This window comes from Bacillus rossius, chromosome 2, assembly GCF_032445375.1.
Source record: "Bacillus rossius redtenbacheri isolate Brsri chromosome 2, Brsri_v3, whole genome shotgun sequence".
NCBI lineage: Eukaryota > Metazoa > Arthropoda > Insecta > Phasmatodea > Bacillidae > Bacillus > Bacillus rossius.
Window position 1 is genome coordinate 103045405 of NC_086331.1, and position 20109 is coordinate 103065513.

Genomic DNA, 20109 nt, shown 5'->3' on the forward strand with positions numbered 1-20109 from the left:
AAGTGTACCAGTGAGAATGGCATCAGAGTAAGTTAAATGCAAAACATTTAAGCTGCAGTGCAGTTAGTCATTTTACACAACAATAATAATAAATAATAATAATAATATGCTCATTATACAACTATTCTGAGACTCAGTTCACGCTAGCAACACAAACTTAATATATAAATGTACTGAAATTTTTCTTGAACTTTGATCATTAGAATATGTCAAAGCACACTACTCACTTATAATAGAAATGCATTACCAAAACATTCTTACGTATTCGGGTTAGTTGTTTTCTAAAGAACTTAATCTTAAAGTTTTGAAGTTTATGCAGGGATAATGCCATTTTATGTGCATTTGTAGTGTCAGATTTACTAATAATACATCTTGGCCTGAGCAGAGCTTTCTTCGTTACAAATTGTTTAATGATTAGTCAAATTTTGATATTAAAATATTAGGTCGTTTTTCATGTTGAGAGTTTATAATTAAAATCCAACAATATTTTCTTCTTGTGATTGTTTATACAACTGTCAAATAAATTGCTATAAATGAGTACGAATGCTATCGTCGGCTTAACATTTCTTTGCGGTATTAACATAAATCAGTGAATGATGATTGTAAGTTGAATAGAAAATATATTTTCCTTTTAATTAAACTTAAGATCATAATTTATTGTTTTTGTTACATTAAGGATCTTTTGAGGTCCTAAATTTAAACCGCTAGCATCATGTACCACAGGATCAAAATGTACAGGATCATGCCATCAGGATCAAAGGATAAATTTGGATACGTGGAACTTTTACCTAATTTAATTGTTTACAAAGTAATCACACTTTTAATAAGTTCACTATTTAATCTCCCCACTGGAGCTTGGCTAGACAGTGGTTCACTCAAATGTTAATCTCCTACCACACTTCTCGGTCTCAACACACTGCTTTGCATTACTCACTTGCCCATGCCACCACACAGTCCCAGATGCAGTAACATTTGCATACAAAGCCCACTCGTTGTACGGTAATTGCTCGTAAAGGGTCACACACACTCTTCACTTCACTGTCCTTGCAGGACAACCTCCTCATTTAAATACATCTGAGCCCCTCTCTGGAAAGGTCTTGTAGTCCTTCGAGGTGTCTTGTTATCAGAATCCTCGACTTAACACTCAAAGCTAAGAGAACAATAGCATCCTAGTTACACCACTTACCACAGAGAGGGCTCTGGGAACGTGCCAAACACTTGAGAAGTAGAGAGCCACTGCTGCTATTAGGATTAGGTGTGTAGCAATAATGGAGGGAGGGGAACTACCTGCTTCACACCCCTTCTGCAGGCTGGCGTGAGGGCTGGCTGGCCAGCCTCGTAGCTAGTGTTCTCATAAAAATACGCATCAATGCATCCTTTTAACTTTTTTTTGGTCACACTGGTTGAAAAACATTAAAACTTAAAATGTGTGCCATAAATAAAATAATTTTCAATAACTCCTAAATTAGACTGTAAATATTTTTATGCCAGTGACTTGATTGCATTCTTGAAATAGAATTTTCAAAATTTTTTTTAAAATTTCTCTTTTTATTTCTACTCTTAAAACCCATCTAGATGACAGCTTGAGCGCTAATTCTGGAGAGCAGTGGTTTTTCCCATTAAAAAATAATATTACAAAAATGGTATTCCATGAGTACTGCTAATTAGTCTGATGATTCTGTAAAGGTGGCATTGCATTATAACAATTATTTTAATATCGGAAAAGAAAAATTTTCTAGTTGCGTTTTTAAGTTAAGGAGTTGTGTGTGACAAATGGTCTAACTACCTGAAAAATTAGCTAATAAATAGTTGGTATACATTTGTGTCTCAAAATATGGTCAGAATACAAGATTAGCAATGATTCTCTGTAATTCAATTGATAGAGGCTAGGTTAGTATAAGTTTCCACTGATTCAACAATTAGTGTCTAGGTTACCAGTGGTACCTTGTGATTCAACCAGACTGGTATATAAGCCAAATAAAAACTGGGCTTCTTACATACACTTTGTAAGTACCTACATGCTGCAAGAATTGGGTAAAACATAGATTACAAGTACACATAAAAGATTTAGACAGAACTGTAACTATTGTGGGATAAAAAACAATTCATTTCTGCAAACCTGTTGGTACACACAAAATGGATCTAATGGATACAATAAGCTAAACAACATCGGTACCTATGGGTTCAATGCTCATAATAGAACTATGCTTTAGCTATCATGGCCATGGCCAACAAAGTTAATTTATACCGAAAATCAATGTTAATATTAATTATGGGTTCTGTAAATATAATTCTGTTGAGAAGCACTCTGGAAAATAAGGCAAACAAATTGTAATTTTTTACTGTAGCGGTGTCAAATAAAAAAGTTGAATACTGGAAAATGGATTTATTGAGTTCCTCAATTATTTTTTATGATTCAGTATCATAAAAAAAGGAATACAAATTATCACCTCAGGCACGTTTATTCTTCAGAAGCATCTTTTTGAAAGGTTATGATATGTGGCATGCTTATTAAGGAGTTTCACATTCAAAGTGAATGTATTAGTTGTGGAAAAAATAATCATTTACTTTACAGTAATAATACTCACATGTAACATGTCATTCACCTTGATTATTCAATGTATAATATTCGAAAGATTGATAATGTAACTTCACATATTCAAAATGATTATAATATTGAATAAATAGTTTCATTAATTGAATCATCCTGAGGCAAAAGGGACTAAGTAAAAAAAATCATGTATTTTTTGTTTATTGATATTTTAGATGTATTTCTCTATTTATATTTACTGCAGAGAAATGAAAATGATATCTAATTGTACAAAAATGTGAACTCCATGTATAATTTAAATATTTTATGTCTGTGTGATTTAAAACATGTTTTTAGGTCTCTCATGCAGAACTCATAAAAATTGACTAAGTCCCTTTAACCTCAAGGTGATTCAATTGTAGGCCTATATAATGCATTATTTGTGAATTGTAGTATCAGTAGAAAAGTAAGAATTTCAAATTCAACAATGTTTTACTGTACAAAATTACTATTACTGATTTGGTACGCTGTTTGAAACAACAAATGGAACAATATTTTCTTGTGTGATTAATACTGTATTGAGAACAGTCGTTTGTATGCATTCCGCTTGTGCGAGCATGTCTGGAGTTGCAGATCGATGTAAGCAGGATGTTCCCTGAAAGTGCAACCTATGTGAGAAATTTAATCAAAGTAAGAATCTTGTATTATCAGTAATTGTGTCATCTTTTTGCTAGATTAGGTTTTATGCACACGTTGGTGATTGTTTGAAAGTCAAAGGTTGGTTAGGTTAGGTTTGCAACATTAAACAAAATTTATGTTGCTAAAATTAAATTAACTATTCACACTATTTTACAGTATTTTTTGTGTTGCTAACCTAACCCAACTTCCAGAACATTAAAATGGTTAATTACATGTGAGCTACCTAAAATATTGGAATGTAAATATAAATAACAATTACCAGCCAAATAATGACTTATGATTTCACTTCGGTTATAATTTGAGTACACATTGAAATTTTCAGCTTACTGGAACTAAGTAAAATATGGTAAATATCTTTCGTCACTGCTTTTCCACAAAGTAAAAATTAAATTACGAAAATACCATTTCACAACACTAGAGACATTCCTGTATTTACCTTGAAAACAGCGTTAGTAAATTCCTACTAGTTTCTGAGAAATCACAGTTTTTATCTCACATTTCAATACCTGTGCATTGCAGCTGCTGTTGCCATTAACTTTTTACCACTGTGGGTTTGTGTGATTATTTTTATGAAATTTTTAAACTTAAATAATGTGAATGGTCGATTAGGTAAGGTTAGCTATATTAAAAATACTTTCAAACATTGTGGACATTTGGATGGATTAGTATAGCTACATTAAAAATTTCTTAAGGTTGCCTAGGAATTACGAATTCAAGATGTGGCTAGTCCGACCAAACAAAATATTCACATGATTTCACAGTATTTTTAATGTTTCTACCGTAACCTATGAATCATATCCCTACTTTAAATGAAATCTCAAAAAAATAAAAACTTTCTTCATTCAATTGACATTTGGACAAACAACCAACAAACAGAAAACATAAACATTAATATACGCCATAACATTAACTACTTTCATTACCTCTGTTGACTACAGTTCTCCAAAATAAACACAGAGACCTGTATGAGTAAACAATAAATTGTGGAAGCACCATCCATGCACAGGTAATATAATGTATGTTGAAAGTGCAATTTCTCATAAACAATTATGTATATACTAATGCTGTTTTCAGTATAAATACAGGAAGTCTCTAGTGTTGGAAAATGTAATTTCCTAATTTTATTTCAACTTTGCGGAAAAGCCAAAATGCAAGATATTTACTCAATTTACATATAAAAAATTAATTGTATTGACATGTAGAAACAATACCATATAGTATGCTGAAAAAGGTATTTAAATACTATAAGTGGTTGATCTGTGAAGTGAGTAAAAAAATTAACAAGTGGAATTTTTGGTCACGTTTGTTTAGCTAAATTTAGTAGCACAAAATATCAGTTAAAATTGTAATCTATGTCTTATTTACGTAGCTAATCAAATTAACCTATCACTCTGTCCATTTCCCTTAATTTCCGGAAGCCCCGATTCTACAACCTTCACATGTAAGTCACCTCCAGAAAAAAAAAAAAAAAAGGTGATTCGTTAATTTATGAGAGTTTAAAAAGCCACGAGTCTGAAATTCTGCCATCATTCACCTTTAAATTTTCCCTAGAAGTGACTATTCAGCAAAATTATCTAGTGATACCGGTACTTAGCTACTCCTTTAAACATTTCAGTAAGATTCCTAAATTCTAAGGAATTATATTATGTAGAGGGTTATTCCAAAAATGATTTTTGGGTAAGCAACATAACATTTTAGAAGTTTCCAACTGTTTTGGCAGCTTTATTTAAAAATATAAAACTTACACTCCAATAATATTTTAGCTTTCCGGTAAATTTCTCTCAGATCAGTTGCTGAATAAAATCGCCTAGCATAACCCTTCAGTGCAGAACACTCATGTCTTCTTAGTTCTATTTGTGAATACAAAAACGAACAATTTTTAACCAAAAAACACATAAACTTCATTTTAAATTTATTATAGCGCTAACCTATAAGTGTCAAGAAACAAGAAAGTAGTTACGAATTGATCAGCGAACTTATAACATTCACGCAAAAGCCATGATACTATATGTAAAATAAAAGCGTTACAAAAACATCATCTGATAGAATGTACTATCAAGTCTATTAAATCGAAAACTGATATTCAAATCTAAGTTGATTTAATTGTTCAAACAATGTAAAATGTGAACCTACAGTATAAATAAATAAATAAATATATATTTGAGAATTTATTTTTCTGTATAAAAACATTTTGCGATGTAAAAATATTTTAAATTATATATTATATTGACGTCGACCCAAGTGTCTCCCCGGCTCCTTCAGGCCGTTATGCCTCGTCAGCGCCCTCTCTTGCATTACCAATGCAGTGTAGTGTTTACGATCAGGGATGCACCCGCGTGCGCCCTGGAACGTCCACAAACGACCACGTGTTTTGTTAATAATTTCTACTATCTTATAATTATCGTGTCAGTGTATTTCCTGTTGTAAATACTCACGAGTGGCTACGTTTTGTATAATCAGTGCCGGTCCTATCAAAATTTTTAGGTGGTGTGAAATCTAAAAATGGCGCCCCTCTAAATAAAAAAAATATTGTTAAACTGGTTGCTTAATTTTCCACCAAAAAAAGCAGCCGCCTCAGATTATTAAGCCGAATTACTGCTGTCTAAAATGTCAAATCTTAGAAATGTTCGTTTGACCAGTTTGTGCGATTACCTATATGTGATAGATGTAGTGGACAAATGACAAATAATAATAATAATAAATATAATGATTGTCAAATTTAATTTATTCTATGTTCCATGCAAACATTAATCAAAAAGTATGTAGACATGTAGTAAAAATATTTAAAAAATACCTAGATAATCAGTTTTCTAGCTTCAGCACTTGCAAATTTTTTTTATTAAGTCAGAATAATTCAACTTTTGGGCAATAGCATTTTCTATAGCCAAATTTCAAGATCGGACAGTCTTTCCTGACACATAGTAGTCCGTAGGTAGGTTTTTAAAAGTTTTAATTTACTGAAACTTCGTTCTCCTTTGGCAACAGTTATAGGCACAGTTAGCAAGATACGAAGCACTGTCCATACATTCGGGAAAATATCTTACCAATCATTTTTTTTTATAAGTCGAAGTACTTTTATTGGCTCTCCTGACTGAAGATCTCTTAGTAATGGGTTCAGGCTCACAAGTTCTTCAACTAATTCATGACCAGAAACGTCACATTTTTCTCCATCGGTTAAAGTGATTTGCAATTCGGCACAGGTTTTTTCCAACATGGATTTTTCTGGAATTATTTTAATGTAGTATAAAAATGACCATGTATCAATGAATTTTGACAGTTGAAAACGTGTAACCAATGTATTCTCAATTGTGTCTATCATCGGGTAAAAAACGTTCATTTTATATAATTCCTCCGGATCATTATCTTTGAAAGATTTGTGCAATGGGAGTGCATGATTTGATGTAGGCTTTTGGACATACGCCATTGCTTAGCTTCGTATTCAAATAACAGTTTTTTTCTTCGCGATCGGACTGCCTTAAAATCTTTGTTTATTTCGGCTAGAGACGCTATTTCTTTAGCAGTAATTAGAGTTGAGGAAAAGCTACGGTACTCTTTCACGAATTCCGAACGGTTTTTCAGTAATTGCGATGCATTTGGTAAGTCCATAGTTTCAGACTGCATAGCTTTACTTACAATGTTTACTTGAAACAATATATCATACCAAGCCACCATTGTAATTATGAACTCAAATTGCTCCATATTCTGAATAAGCGACAATGCCTCTGTTGCTGCAACTAAGTCATTAGTTTCTTCATGAAGATTTTGAAGGGCTTCACGAACTGAAGTGTAGTTAAAGCGAACAGCAGCAAGACTAGAAACTCTACTCTCCCAGCGAGTTTCGCAAACTTTTTTTTAATGATAATCCATCTATGTGCTTGGATATCACTTCCCATCGTTTGGTTGATCCAGAGAATAAAACAAATAGTCTTTGGAGAAATCCAAATAAAGAAACAGATTTAACGGAACTTTTGGCTGCATCTGCTATCACCAAATTCAAGCTGTGGCAGCCACATGGGTTAAAAATTGCCCGAGGATATAGGTTTAAAATTCTGGTTTGTACACCTTTGTTCACTTCTATCATATTCGCTCCATTATCGTAGCCTTGAACTCTACAAGAGATGATGTCTAAATCAAATTCTTGTACAATCGAATCAAGAAAGAGGCCAGTGAGTCCTGCTCCCGAAGAGTCACTTACTGGCTTGTAAGCAACAAAACACTCTCGCACTTCCACTTCTTCTTCATTAACGTCAACGAACCGAAATGTTAGTGACATTTGTTCAATGTGGCTTACATCAGGAGTGCAGTCCATAATGATGGAGAAGTATTTAGCTGACTTTACCATATTCACTATATTATTTCGAACTTCACTTCCAAGTAAGCCAATTAATTCGTTTTGAATGCGTTTGCTGAAATAGTGGACATTAGTCTCTTTATTTACAACACGGCGGAGGTGCTCCATCATCACATTGTCAAATTTTCCTAATAATTGCACCAAACCCAAGAAGTTGCCATTATTAGGGGTGTATAATGTTTCAGAGCTCCCTCTAAACGCCAAATTATTGCCTGCCAAGAAGAACACTATCGAAATCATTCTTTCGAGGATAGCAACCCATCTCGATTTCTCATCTTCAATCTGTTTTTGTAATTGTTTGTCTATCCCGCTACAGTTCTTCAACCTAATCGATGCTTGTATCCAACTGTTCAAAGCACGTCGGTGATCTGAGGATGTTTCGTGTGTTTTGAGACGCGTTGATAAGTGCCGCCAGTCGTCAAATCATTCTTTTCCCAAATTAGAGTTGGGGTTTGTGTTGAGTAAACGACAGCAAAAACAATATACTTTATCTGCAGATTTAGAGTACACGAGCCATCTTCTTTTAAAAATCTCCCCATTTGGCATAACTTTTTCAAAATGCGAATTTGAAAAATGACGGCCGTCACAATTCTTTGGGTAATTTTCGTTTTTCATTTCATTACAAACAGGGCCTCGAAGAAGGATTTCATCTTTTGTTGCAGAGTCAATAATAAGCGGCCATTTTGAAATATCATCTAGTTTTCTCTCTTTAAAAGATGATGATAACGATTCATCTGTTACAACTTCTTCTGTAATATTTTGAGATGCAGATGAGGTTCCAGGAACAGCTAAATCTTCTTGAAAATGGTGCTGTGTATCTTCAAGATCAGAACTTTTTTCAAGCGGGTCTTCTTCTATTGCTTGTTGATATTGAAGTTGTGGTGATGAAGGGTCAGATAACTTTTCGACTCTCAAAAAATTTGATAGCAAATTTGCAGATTTTTCAGTTTCGGCTTGCTTTATCCGTTTCCTTTTTAAGTTTTGTGCACCAGACAATTTTTTTGAAGACTGTGACATGTTTTTTAATTTGTAAAAGACACATTTAACCATCACTCGTTACATACATGATATCAGGAAATCAGTGACATAGAATAGGACATACTTGAGTTAAAGATTTAAATTCTGATGTGCGATAATCTATTCCCACGGACCCACGCGATCGAAATCGCCGGCAGTAGCCAGTTATAAAATAATTAAATTAAGTTTTTTCCTTTATTTAAGTTCAGGGACTATTTAAAAACCCGTTTTTTGCACTTTTAATTAATTACGGACCTGTTTTTAACCACCTTTATTTATCCAACAGTTAGTACAACTGATTGATTTTTCATTTATTTTCCATTCAAAATACGTAAAAACTCAGTTACGCTAATTGTCACTTAAATAAAGGCAGTAAAACAGGCCCTTAGACAAAACGTTTTTTAATAGTTATTGGACAAAAAATAAATAACTTTAACAAGAGTGATATATAATATATAGAAGGCCTATACAAATTTGTTAAAACAAACTAGTACCTACACCTTTACCACCTTATATATAAAACGCAGTATAGGCAAAGATTAAATAATAGTTATTACGTAACAGGTACATCACTTCCATACAAAAGCTACCATACATACACTATAATAAATACACTACAAAAGCGCAGTACATCGGGCTGCAAGGAGAAACGTACTCGACAAACGCGCATAATCATTAAATGCCTAAGACACCGTGTTTAATCTCGCCGTGTGGTTTCGTTCGTTGATAAGTGGATATGTCTTATCGCAGTACCACAGAATACACTAGAAAGTAGTGGTGCACTGATATGACTTTACCGATTACCGATTTTGAAACGTACGCTTTATATGGTAATAAATTATTACGCTATTCATTTTTGGCCTTTGTGTATAATCATATGTTAACATTTAAATAAGTTAAGATTCTTATCGGAAAATAACTGTACTAAAATAACGGAGATAATTTCAGAACGATTGCGAACGTTTAGAACAAGTAAACGTTAATAACATTTCAATGCAATGTATGTGTATGGAAATTAAGTGTCGCCAACGTCTTGTCGCAATATGTATTTCTTATTCGTTAAAACAAACATCGCCGAACATGCACGAAGACGCCATATATACAAAACTTAGGATACGTTGCTGTTAATATGCGATTAATCGGTATCCGCATCTGTGCTGCACTACTAGAAAGGAACTTATATAAACAATACTTACCTACTTCTGTTTTATATTAAGGATTCTTCTGTAATAATCTAACGACACACATACTGTACAATACAGATATACACTCGCGCATGTTTGAACGACTTGGCAATTCAATAGACAATGCTTGCCTAGCGAAACAAGTCACGGACGAAATTTAACCCCGCGCCCCACTGTCCCCATGAACGACTGGAAATTGGAAGACTCAGGCGCCAAGCAGTTCAAGTAACGGCTGGATGAAGCGCCACTGTAAACTGTGGGACACAGGATGTAAATAAACAATTGCTAGTAATGTAATACGAATGAGCCACGTTAAAAGAGCTGTCGTACACATAATCATTATTAATTTGGATTAATTCAATTTGGAGATCTGATACCGTGACTTCGGAGGGCGGGTACCTCAATTCGTCCATTTTCCCGTGAGACCGATCGTCACCGTCGTTCGTCTCATGTGTCGGTTGATTTCGGCGCCCCCTCCCTTGATGGCGCCCGGTGCGGTCGCGCCGCTCGCACCGCCCTAGGACCGGCCCTGTGTATAATACTTTGTAATATTTTCGTAATTCTTAATAACTTGTGTTTACGTCTTTTGTAATTGAATTGAGCACCCCTACACCAGCTAAGGGCCCCTCCATCCACGAACTCCGCCGACGGTCCTAGCGGGCCACGCAGGAGCAACGCACTCACAAGACCCACAATCGGTTAGCCGATGAGCTAGCCTGGCGCCCTCCCGGAAAGTAATTTCAATAAGAGCCAATTTCCCGCTAGGATACACACCCGGTCTCGAACACGAGAACCCGGACGACAGCAAAGTTATAAGTTGTGATTTTCTAAGTTATGATGTTTCGAAGTTGTGTGGATATAGAATGGTGAAGTGTTTTGTTGTGTGTTTGTGGCAAATGTTTTCATAAGGTCTTATATCCAATCCCCAAAATGCTTCTCACTTTTACTGTTAGGGGACGAAGTGTAGCCATCTTGACCATGGGCACTCTCTATGCATTTGGTTAAAAACTATATTTTTGAAGACTAGTTTGTTTGTTAGCAGATGGCACTCTCGCTCATGATGTGTATTTAACAACGAATCTAGATTAAAAATAATAATATCGTGCCGTCACCCGGCCTCTGTAGAGGGCCCAAGAAGTACCTGATGGGCGTCGCGGTGCTGCTGTTGTCCAGGGGGCCGCCAGGCTAGTGAGATACTAGGCTGTTGATGGTGGGTCGTGGGTACTCTGCCCCCGCGTGCCCCGCCAGGTACGCGGCTTGAAGTCTACCCTGAAATTCCCTGAGGCTGCTCGGCCGTGTGGAGTACGGGGTGGCGCGAAATAATTGTAAGCAACACAGGTTACATTGATTTACGTTTATTTAACTGACTTCTCCGATGGTACACATGGGTACGCGGTACTCCCTATGCATACGCTACACGGTGGCAGAACCAATACAAATGCTATGCTAATGTGCTATGTGTTGTCTGAGCCATTGTACAATTACATGAATATGCGTTACTTACAGAACAAAACACGACACTAACACCACACACTGAACTCGCCAGGGCAGTCTCGCGGGACGCGGTTAAGAGTGTTCTGGAGACGGCCAGTACCGAAAGTCCTAGGGTGGCTTAATGAGCGTGACCTTAAATTACACTTACTAGTGGTTGCAGCCGGCAGGTGTATGCGTGGCGGTTTATCGAAAGTGTGTTGGCTGGAGTCGGCCAGTGCCGTATGTAGCGTGGTCCGCGACGCAGTGCGGAACCACTAACGAAGGCGGTAGGGATAAGCCCGGGCCCACAAAATACACGCCGAGTCGACGTGAGCAGCTAGGAAATAAAAGAAAAGTTTTCGGTATTAAAATGACTGCAGAATGACCGGTCGGTGAAACAAAGTGAAAGGCTGCTCACGGACACACGTCTTGACCTGGCGCGGAGTGGTTGGAGACTGCCGAACATGGCCGCCTCGCAAAGGTAGGGAAAGTTTCGCCTCCTTTGTGAGACGGTGCCAAAAAGTTATATTAACTAAATTTACTCTATTATAAGTTAAAAATACGTTCCAGGTGCCCAATTAAAAGGTAGCACCTGGTAATTGGGTGCTTCAGGCTTAACAATTGTTTTAGAGTATTTAAATATTCGAATTGTGGCATCAAGTTGGCGACTGTATTTTTATTAACATATTGTTTTACTGTGAAGTGTTTTAGTGGGATTTCTCCTAATCCGACTTGATCATTGTCACGGGCACTTAAATTAAGGCCAGTGGCTGCGGCGAATGTTAATGAGGTTTGTTGTCTGCTCCGTGCATGCGGTGCTCGCACGGAGTGGCTACGACGCACTTGTTTAATGTCTGGTAATTAGTAATATTGTCCTAATGGCTTTTCCCTTAATTGTTTTATGGGTTCGAGCCCCCGGAGTTTCGTGCTCTTAAGTTTCTTTATGTCTATTGGGGTCACGCCCGAGGCGCTCACTTGACTCATTCCTGCTGACCTGGGGGTGCGCTCCGAAAATGGGATCGGGTACTAGTGGTACGGAGCACGGGCTTAGAGGCCATGGTCGGTACGACGTCAGTCGATGCTGTATTTAAATAACACACAAGATAGTTAACAAAATTCATTTCACTATGAATCTTTTAACAAAAAGGACGGAATACGATACATTACGTTACACTATTAACGCTATTCCAAACCAAGAAATATTTAATATTTCAAATACTGCATACATTTTTTTTAACAAGATACCGTACAGAAGTATCATCGTTCTAATTAACTGGCAAAGAATAACTACAGAAATATGTCTAGGAAACTATTCAATGAGCAACCCATGCTTACCAAATAGTTATTCACGTGTGATTGGCTTACATTTGTAAATTCAACAGTTGCTTTGATAATTATTAGTGGGGTGTACAGACTACACCTAAAAACACAATATAAACACCTAATTATACTTTGTTTGTTTACACCATTTTGTTTAATTGAGTTTGCTTCAATGTATGTGGCAGTAATAAATGAGAAAATTAAATAATAAGGATACTTTTTAAGACATACATTAAGTATTTTTACTCACTTAACTAGAAACTAGGAAATTGCATACATTTGTATTGATATTGTTTCCATGAGTTATGAAGACACCAATAAAACTCCTAGTAAAAATTTTAATATCCCTTTAATACAAAATTTATTTACTTTATTCATTGTGCCATCACCCGACCTCTGTTAAAGGTCCGGGGGGGTACCTGACGGGCGCTACGGGCGTCGCGATGCTGCTGTTGTCCGGAGGGGCGCCAGGCTAGCGGACTGCTAGGCCGTTGATGTTGGGTCGTGGGTACTCTGCCCCCGTGTGCCCCGCCAGGTACACGGCTTGAATCTAACCTGAATGGTTCTCCCTTGACTGTGAAGGCCACTCGGCCGTGTGGAGGACGGGAGACTACGGAAAATTATTGTACACGAGTTGGTGAGAATTACCTTTAATTTAGTCCCGCTACAAAAACTCTCACCAACACTTGGCGATGTCTAGCGGTTACACAATTAACACAAAAAAACACAACACTACGCGACACTAATGGTTACCGCGGCAGTCTCGCAGGACGTGGGTCGATGCTCGCTGGAGACAGCCAGAGCCGAAAGTTAACGGGTGCAGGGGGGGGGGGGGGGCTCGATGAGCGGGCTCCTAAGTTCGGAGAAACACTTACGTGAGTGCAGCCGGCAGGCATATGCACGGCGTCCTTTATTAAAAATACTTTCGCTGGAGTTGGCCAGTACCGTGCGTTCCGTGATACGATACGTAGCGCGGTATCACACTGAAGACGGTCGGGATAGGCCCGATTCCGCAAAATATGCGCCGAGTCGACGTGGGCAGAGGTGAATTAATAAAAGGATTTATATTTGAAGATGTAGTACAGAATAAAAATAATCAATGAAACAAACATGAATGCTGCCCACGGACACACGTCTGTTCCCGGCGCGGAGTGGTTGGAGACTGACGAACATGGCCGCCTCGCAAGGAAGAGAAACTTTCTCTTCTTTGTGAGTCGGCACCAAAAACTTATAATTTAATTGGTTATATGATGAGTAAAAAACATGCTCCAGGTGCTTGATTAAAACTTTGCACCTGGTAAATATTTGCCTAAGGCTTAACAATTGTTTTACTTGAATAATTAATTTAAAAAGCGGCACCAAGTTGGCGACTGTAAATTTAACTACAAATAGTCTCAATGTGCACTGTTTGGGTTTGAATTCCCTTAGTTTGGCTAGACCACTATCATAGGCCAATTAATCAAGGCCCATAGCCGCTGTGGCTAGTAACGAGGGTTATTTCTGTTCCGTGCGAACCGCGCACGCACGGAGACTCTACAATGCACTTGCTCACTGCATGTGATTACTTAATTTCGTCCTAATGCCTCGTTTGGGCATTGTTTTCCGTAGTCGAGCCCCCGGGGTTTCGTGTCCTGTTGTTTTAATTCAGTTAATTGAGGTCACGCCCGGGGCGCTCGCTTGACTCAATCCGGCTGGGCGAGTTGCGCGCTCCGAAAACGGGATACGGTACTGGTGGTGCGGAGCACGGGCTTAACGGCCATGGTCGGTACAACGTCAATTGAACTAGTTTAAACTTTAAGATTTGAGCATGTGAAAGCCCAGCCACAATTGATATGCTTTTTACAAGCACAACACTATTATAGTTTACAGTTAAACTACATATAATTCAATAATTTAATATTTAATATACCTTTCAAACAAGTAATGTACAATTTCGCATGTTTTCCTAAATCAAAATCAGTAAATCACAAAAAACAAAACTGTTTATTTCTGCTTGTGAACTTTCCTTTGTTCGGCAAGGATAGAGTTCTAGCACAAGCTGGAAGAAGCTGTTTTTTTAAATTTTATTTTTTTTGTGATTTACTTACTTGATAGGAAAAACATGCGACATTGAACATGACTTGTTTAAAATATATATTATTTAAAATTTACACCTCTTGGCTACTGACTGTATGTACCTGACCACCAAAAGGACATGTCTGTCAAACCTATCTGATGTGTCTGGCCACAGACAAGAGGTGTCTAGCCATCAAATACTGGATGTGCCTGGCCACTAAATAGACACGGGTGGCCATCGACTGGACATACCTAGCCACTAACTTGAGGTGTCTAGCCAACAACTGGTCGTGCCTGTTCACTGACTGGACATGCCTAGCTGATAACTGGATGTCGGCCACAAACTGAATGTACCTGGAAGCCGATTACCTACCTGGCTACTGACTGGGGCACGCCTTGTCACCTACTGGACATGCCTGACTGTCGAATAGATACCTGGAAACCAACTGGATGTGATTTTCCACCTACACAGGTTGTGTGTTTCTGGCCACTGAAAATGCATGCCTAGCCACTGACTGCTTGTCATTACCACCAACTTGATGTTTCTAGCCAACAACTGATCGTGCCTGGTCGCTAAATTGGACATGCCTAGCTGATAAATGGACATTTTGGCCCCAAAATGAATGTACCTGCCGCCGATTACATGCCTGGCTACTGAATAGACATGCCTGGTTAATCGACTGTTATGTATAACTGGTCTAAAAACACATGTCAAAGCATGCAAGGGACTCGCTTCGCCTTCTAAGAAGACTGCAGAAATCGATAAATGCTAATACCCACATAACACATCAACATTGCAGAAACGTTTCCACAATGTTGCCTTAAAATTTGTCAACGTTGCTACAATGTTGAAGTAATGTTTATGCAATGTTGCATCTACATGTTGATGCAATGACCAGATGTCCGCCCTGTGAAACGTTGTTCATGCAACGTTGTAACAACGTTGAATTGTAAACCACCAAACAATGTCAACATTGCTTAGCAACCCAAGAAAGTGTTGCAGCAACGTTGTGCAGCCAACTTTTCAGCAACGTTGTGCAGCCAACTTTGCAGCAACGTTGCCCCAGACAACCTTGCAGCAACGTTGCCCCAGACAACCTTGCAGCAACGTTGCCCCAGACAACTTTGCAGCAACGTTGCCACAGTCAACTTTGCAGCAACGTTGTCACAGACAACTTTGCAGCAGTGCTACTCTGACAACTTTGCAGCAAAATTGCCCCAGACAACTTTGAAGCAACGTTTCTCTGCCAACTAATCAGCAGCATTGCCAAGTTAGGTAGTCTATCACAGTAATAAGTTCACTTTTCTGACAGCTCTAAAAACAGTGTCAAACATGTTTTATGTTTGGAATTTAAAACCCTGGTTGTTGCCCATATCACATTAATTTACTTGCATAATGTCCGCAGTAATTTGGCAACATTTTTAATGAAGAAAATGGGGTGCGGACATTATGAGGTGAAGTCCGAAAATTATTTTTTCTCAAAATTTTACATCATGTTTTTATGTAGTATAAAAAATTTTCTTCTATCATAATTAGTTCATTTGGATTTACCTTGCTGTGATGAGAAAACATTGCGTAAAAACGTTACAATATTATTTTTGATCACCCACACCGGTAACCAACCGGAGTTGGATCATGCTTACACTGCAGTCGTTGACACCAATGATTGTCTCGTCCGTCAGATATCACACACTTTACTGTCTGGACAGAAAGAAATGTAAGTGTTGCGATGATTGTGACGGCCGAGGCGGCCACTGACGACACGCGGCAGATGTCTAATGTTTGCATTAGCCGGCACTGGCGAGCCTCCCTCCCTTTGTTTACGGCGACACAATGTTTGGTAGAGCCAGTGGTAAATAAGATGATGGCAAAGATGGCGGAATACAAGCATTGCCATACCTTACAGATATATTTCTTGTACAAAGTAGCAAGAATTCTGGTACGAGCAACAAAAATTTTGTGTCTTCTTACCGTAATTAACAAATGCGTGAATCTCGCTTAATACTATCGCGTTGTACGATAACTCGCCATAGATTTGGCAACAGTGATCAATAAACAAAACAACCAGGATGGTGACGTTCTCAGCACGAAACTAATTTCTTGTTACTTTAATCTGGTGTGGACTTTATGTAAATTCAAAAAAAAAAATCCATTTCAAGTATTTAAAAATAAATGTGTGGACATTATGCAACTAAATACAGTAACTTTACTTTTATGACAGATCTAAAAGTAGGGTGATATAAGTTTTACATTCGCAATTTAAAAACTTGGTATAGAAAAACATGAATCATGTCGTACAAAAGGACATTTGGAGGTCAATGGTGAAGTTGGATTTAATGAAACACTGATTTAGCGGAAAGATTTTAGAAAGCCATGGCATCTCATCAAATCGGGATGCTACTGTACGATGAATTAATTCTCTTTAAAGAGAAATAGTGCAATTTAGGTTATCGAAGTAAGTAATAGATAATGTAGATAATACACAAAAGTTATTAAAAAATAAACTCTGATGGTAGAAATAAAATATATACTGAAAAATTAAATAGTAGTACATGACAGAATGATCTTTTAATAGCTTTACTATTATTACAGTAAAAATATTTTACATGAGTCACACAGAAAACATTAAAATAAACAAACTTTTTTTTACTTCCACAAAATTAAGTTTTTTTATTTGTAGTAAGAGGTCAACGTTTGACCCTCGATATATTGAGGCATGATCGACAGACAAGGTTTGCACCATCTTCGCAACATTATCCTCGAAGTTAACAATGTGTCTGTGTCGACTCCGGAGGACCTTCAAGTCGAGATCACAAAAGCCAGAGTCAGTCACGCTGAAGATTGGACTGAGTTTTAAGGAGACTCGTTCGCAGCTGGAGACTGGTCTGGTAAGTATTTTGGTTAGGCTTAGTAGCTTTGAATCAGACATTAGTGTTGCATGAATGCAGTTAAAAAACAAAACCTTTTAATAAGTGTAAGTAAAAGTTTAATTCTGCAATAATTCTACAAAGTATTTTATAGTTTTCAAAGTAGTGTCTTGTCCCAGGCAGAGGGGAGGAGCGGGAGCAGTCCCCAAGCAGGGGTCGCTGCCCAAGAGCAGGGAGAGATCAGGTAGAGGGGGGGGAGAGAGCAGGAGCGGTTCCCGAGATGGGGTCGCTGTCAAAGAGCAGGGAGAGGTAGGAAGGAGGAGCGGTCCTCCAGAGAGGTCGCTGCCTAAATAATACTGCTCAAGTATTCTGCAACTTTTATTAGCCCAGAAATTACTGGGGAGAGCTTTCTGCCTGGCTTAGCTCAGCCAGAGTAAATATACAATGTATGTACATATTCATCAGGGAGGGCACATCTGTACCCTTCCTGTGCATACATATTCAAATTACAATGCTCTTTACATTCACTTGTATAATTTAAAGGCTTCTTGATACAACACTGGGTATTTACATATTTGTCCTGAATTAGGCTGGGCAGGTAGACAAAGTTTCCTTAATTTACATTCCCCTTTGTCTGCCATCTATGGGCGGGTGGCGAACTAACTTTCCTCCCCATAGATTATGTAGGATGGGTGGCGCACTTGGGGCTTGTGCTATCATACCAGCCGAGGCCAAACTGATGGACATGACAATTCGCCCCCCTCCCTCCGTGGCCTTGGCTGGGATCGTTGCACATGCCAGGAGTCAGCACGCTGGGCTTCAGTCCCAGGGCTGGCTCCTCTACACTGGCCACTACACTTCGCGGAGGTTAGTCGGTAGCGGGCTGGTCTGCCCAGCCGTTTCCATGGTCGTAGGGTCCTGGAGGTAGTTGTCCTGGTGGAGAGGGGCTAGTAGGTTCCTGGGGTTCGGGGTTTTTGGACAGATCTGTTTTCCATCTCCATGGCTGCAGGTGAATCCTGTTCTGGGGAAACCATATTCCTCGGTCTGGAAAAGGCTCTTTCTTCCAGTGGCATCTTTCCCTTGAGAGGGCGCCGCTCAGCGGCTGTCTCCATGACTGCATGGTCGATTTCCCCTTTGGGGTTCCTCCTTTCTGGCACCACTGAAAACCACTGCCCGAGTTATTTTGGCTTAGCTTGGTTGTGGCAGAGCGAACGGAAGGAGTTTCTTGAGGTCTCTGGTCCCCTTGTGTCAACACAACCATAGGTTGGTCTCTGTGTTGTTCAGTGCAGATTCCAGGATTAGGGTTAACACCACTTTGATTAGGGGCATTCAGGTCACCCATTCCTTTGGTGCCCCAGTCAAGAGTCCGGCGGGACGTTCGTCCGAAGTGTATAGTTTGATCTTCAAAGTCCAATATCGCCTGCTGCTGCGTGAGCCAATCTTGGCCCAGCACAAGTTCTTCTCGAAGGTCCTTTGCGACTAGACATGGGATCTCCATCTCCACATCGGCTATGCAGCATTGTACCACAGCATTGCCCGGTAAGGTCATGGTGGATCCCTGGGTGGCAAGCTGTGCCATTTGGGTTTGGGAATTAATAGGGGTCCCTATTATCTGCACAACACTCTCGCGCACATAATTAGTGGTGGCGTCTGAGTCGATAAGAGCCTGAATGGGCTGTGAGTCCAGTTGCACCTTGACTCTTGGCAGTTCTTGTTGTGGGTGGTGCTGTACGCACATAAGGCTCGGGGTCGGTCTACCTTCGAGCCAAGCTTGGGAGTTGTGGTCTTCTACCTTCAATGTAGGGGTAGGGCTCGTTGGCACCACTCTTTCCCTCCAGGGGTCTACTGTGTTGAGACTGTTCCTTTCAGACTGTTTGCAGTGGAGCACTGGGCAGTCTTTGTGAAAGTGTTGTTCAGGGCAGTGCCAACACTTCGGCAACCTTTTGTTGGGGGTAGCATATTCTTGTACCAGGGTTGGTGGTGGACAAGGTTTACTTGTTACAGTGCCCCTAGATTCGAGACAGTCTCGCTGCACGGCAGTGGCTCGAACCATAAGTTCGGATAAATTCTCGGGAGGCGGATGCCGTAGAAATGTCCGTAGGTTGGGCCGCACCAGCTCCAACAAGGTAGGAAGAAAATCATTTGGGTCTCTCCCTGGGTGTAGCCTCTTATAAAGTTTCCTTTTCTGTAGTAAGAAACTTTCGACATCCTCTCCTTCCTTTTGCTTGGTACCATATAATTGGGCAGTAAGCTTTGCCAGTCTTGATTGGTTTCCAAAATGGTTCAGGAAGCCCCCTGTGAACTCTTCCCAGGTGTCATACAGCCCTTCATGGTTTTTCCACCATCTAGAGGCTTCCCCAAGTAGTAATGGACCTATCTGGTCCACCCATTCGGTGGGGTGGATTGCATGTGCCCGTAGGGCTTGCTCCCATTGGTGGACAGATTGCACAGGGTCCTCATGATCCTGCCCTCTAAAGGGCCGAGGTACACTTGCAGATCCTGTACTTGAAGGTAAAGTGGGATTCACTCTACACTGGGCGCAGGTAAACGACATCCCAGAAAGGTCCAGTGGTGTCTCTTCCCAGCCTAGACAGGCGAGATGGTAGTCGCGA

The 20109-nt window shown here is 39.2% G+C and overlaps 1 protein-coding gene across 2 annotated transcripts in view; it reads right to left on the reverse strand.

The window, feature by feature from the left end:
- LOC134529532 (5'-nucleotidase domain-containing protein 2) overlaps positions 1 to 5201 on the reverse strand; it is a 60838-nt gene extending 55637 nt beyond the window's left edge. For both annotated transcript variants that reach the window (XM_063363722.1, XM_063363723.1), the window contains exon 1: positions 4975 to 5201. In XM_063363722.1, the coding sequence (XP_063219792.1) occupies positions 4975 to 5134 (160 nt within the window). In that variant the 5' untranslated portion in view covers positions 5135 to 5201. The remainder of the gene's footprint in view (positions 1 to 4974) is intronic.
- Positions 5202 to 20109: the final 14908 nt, after the last annotated feature.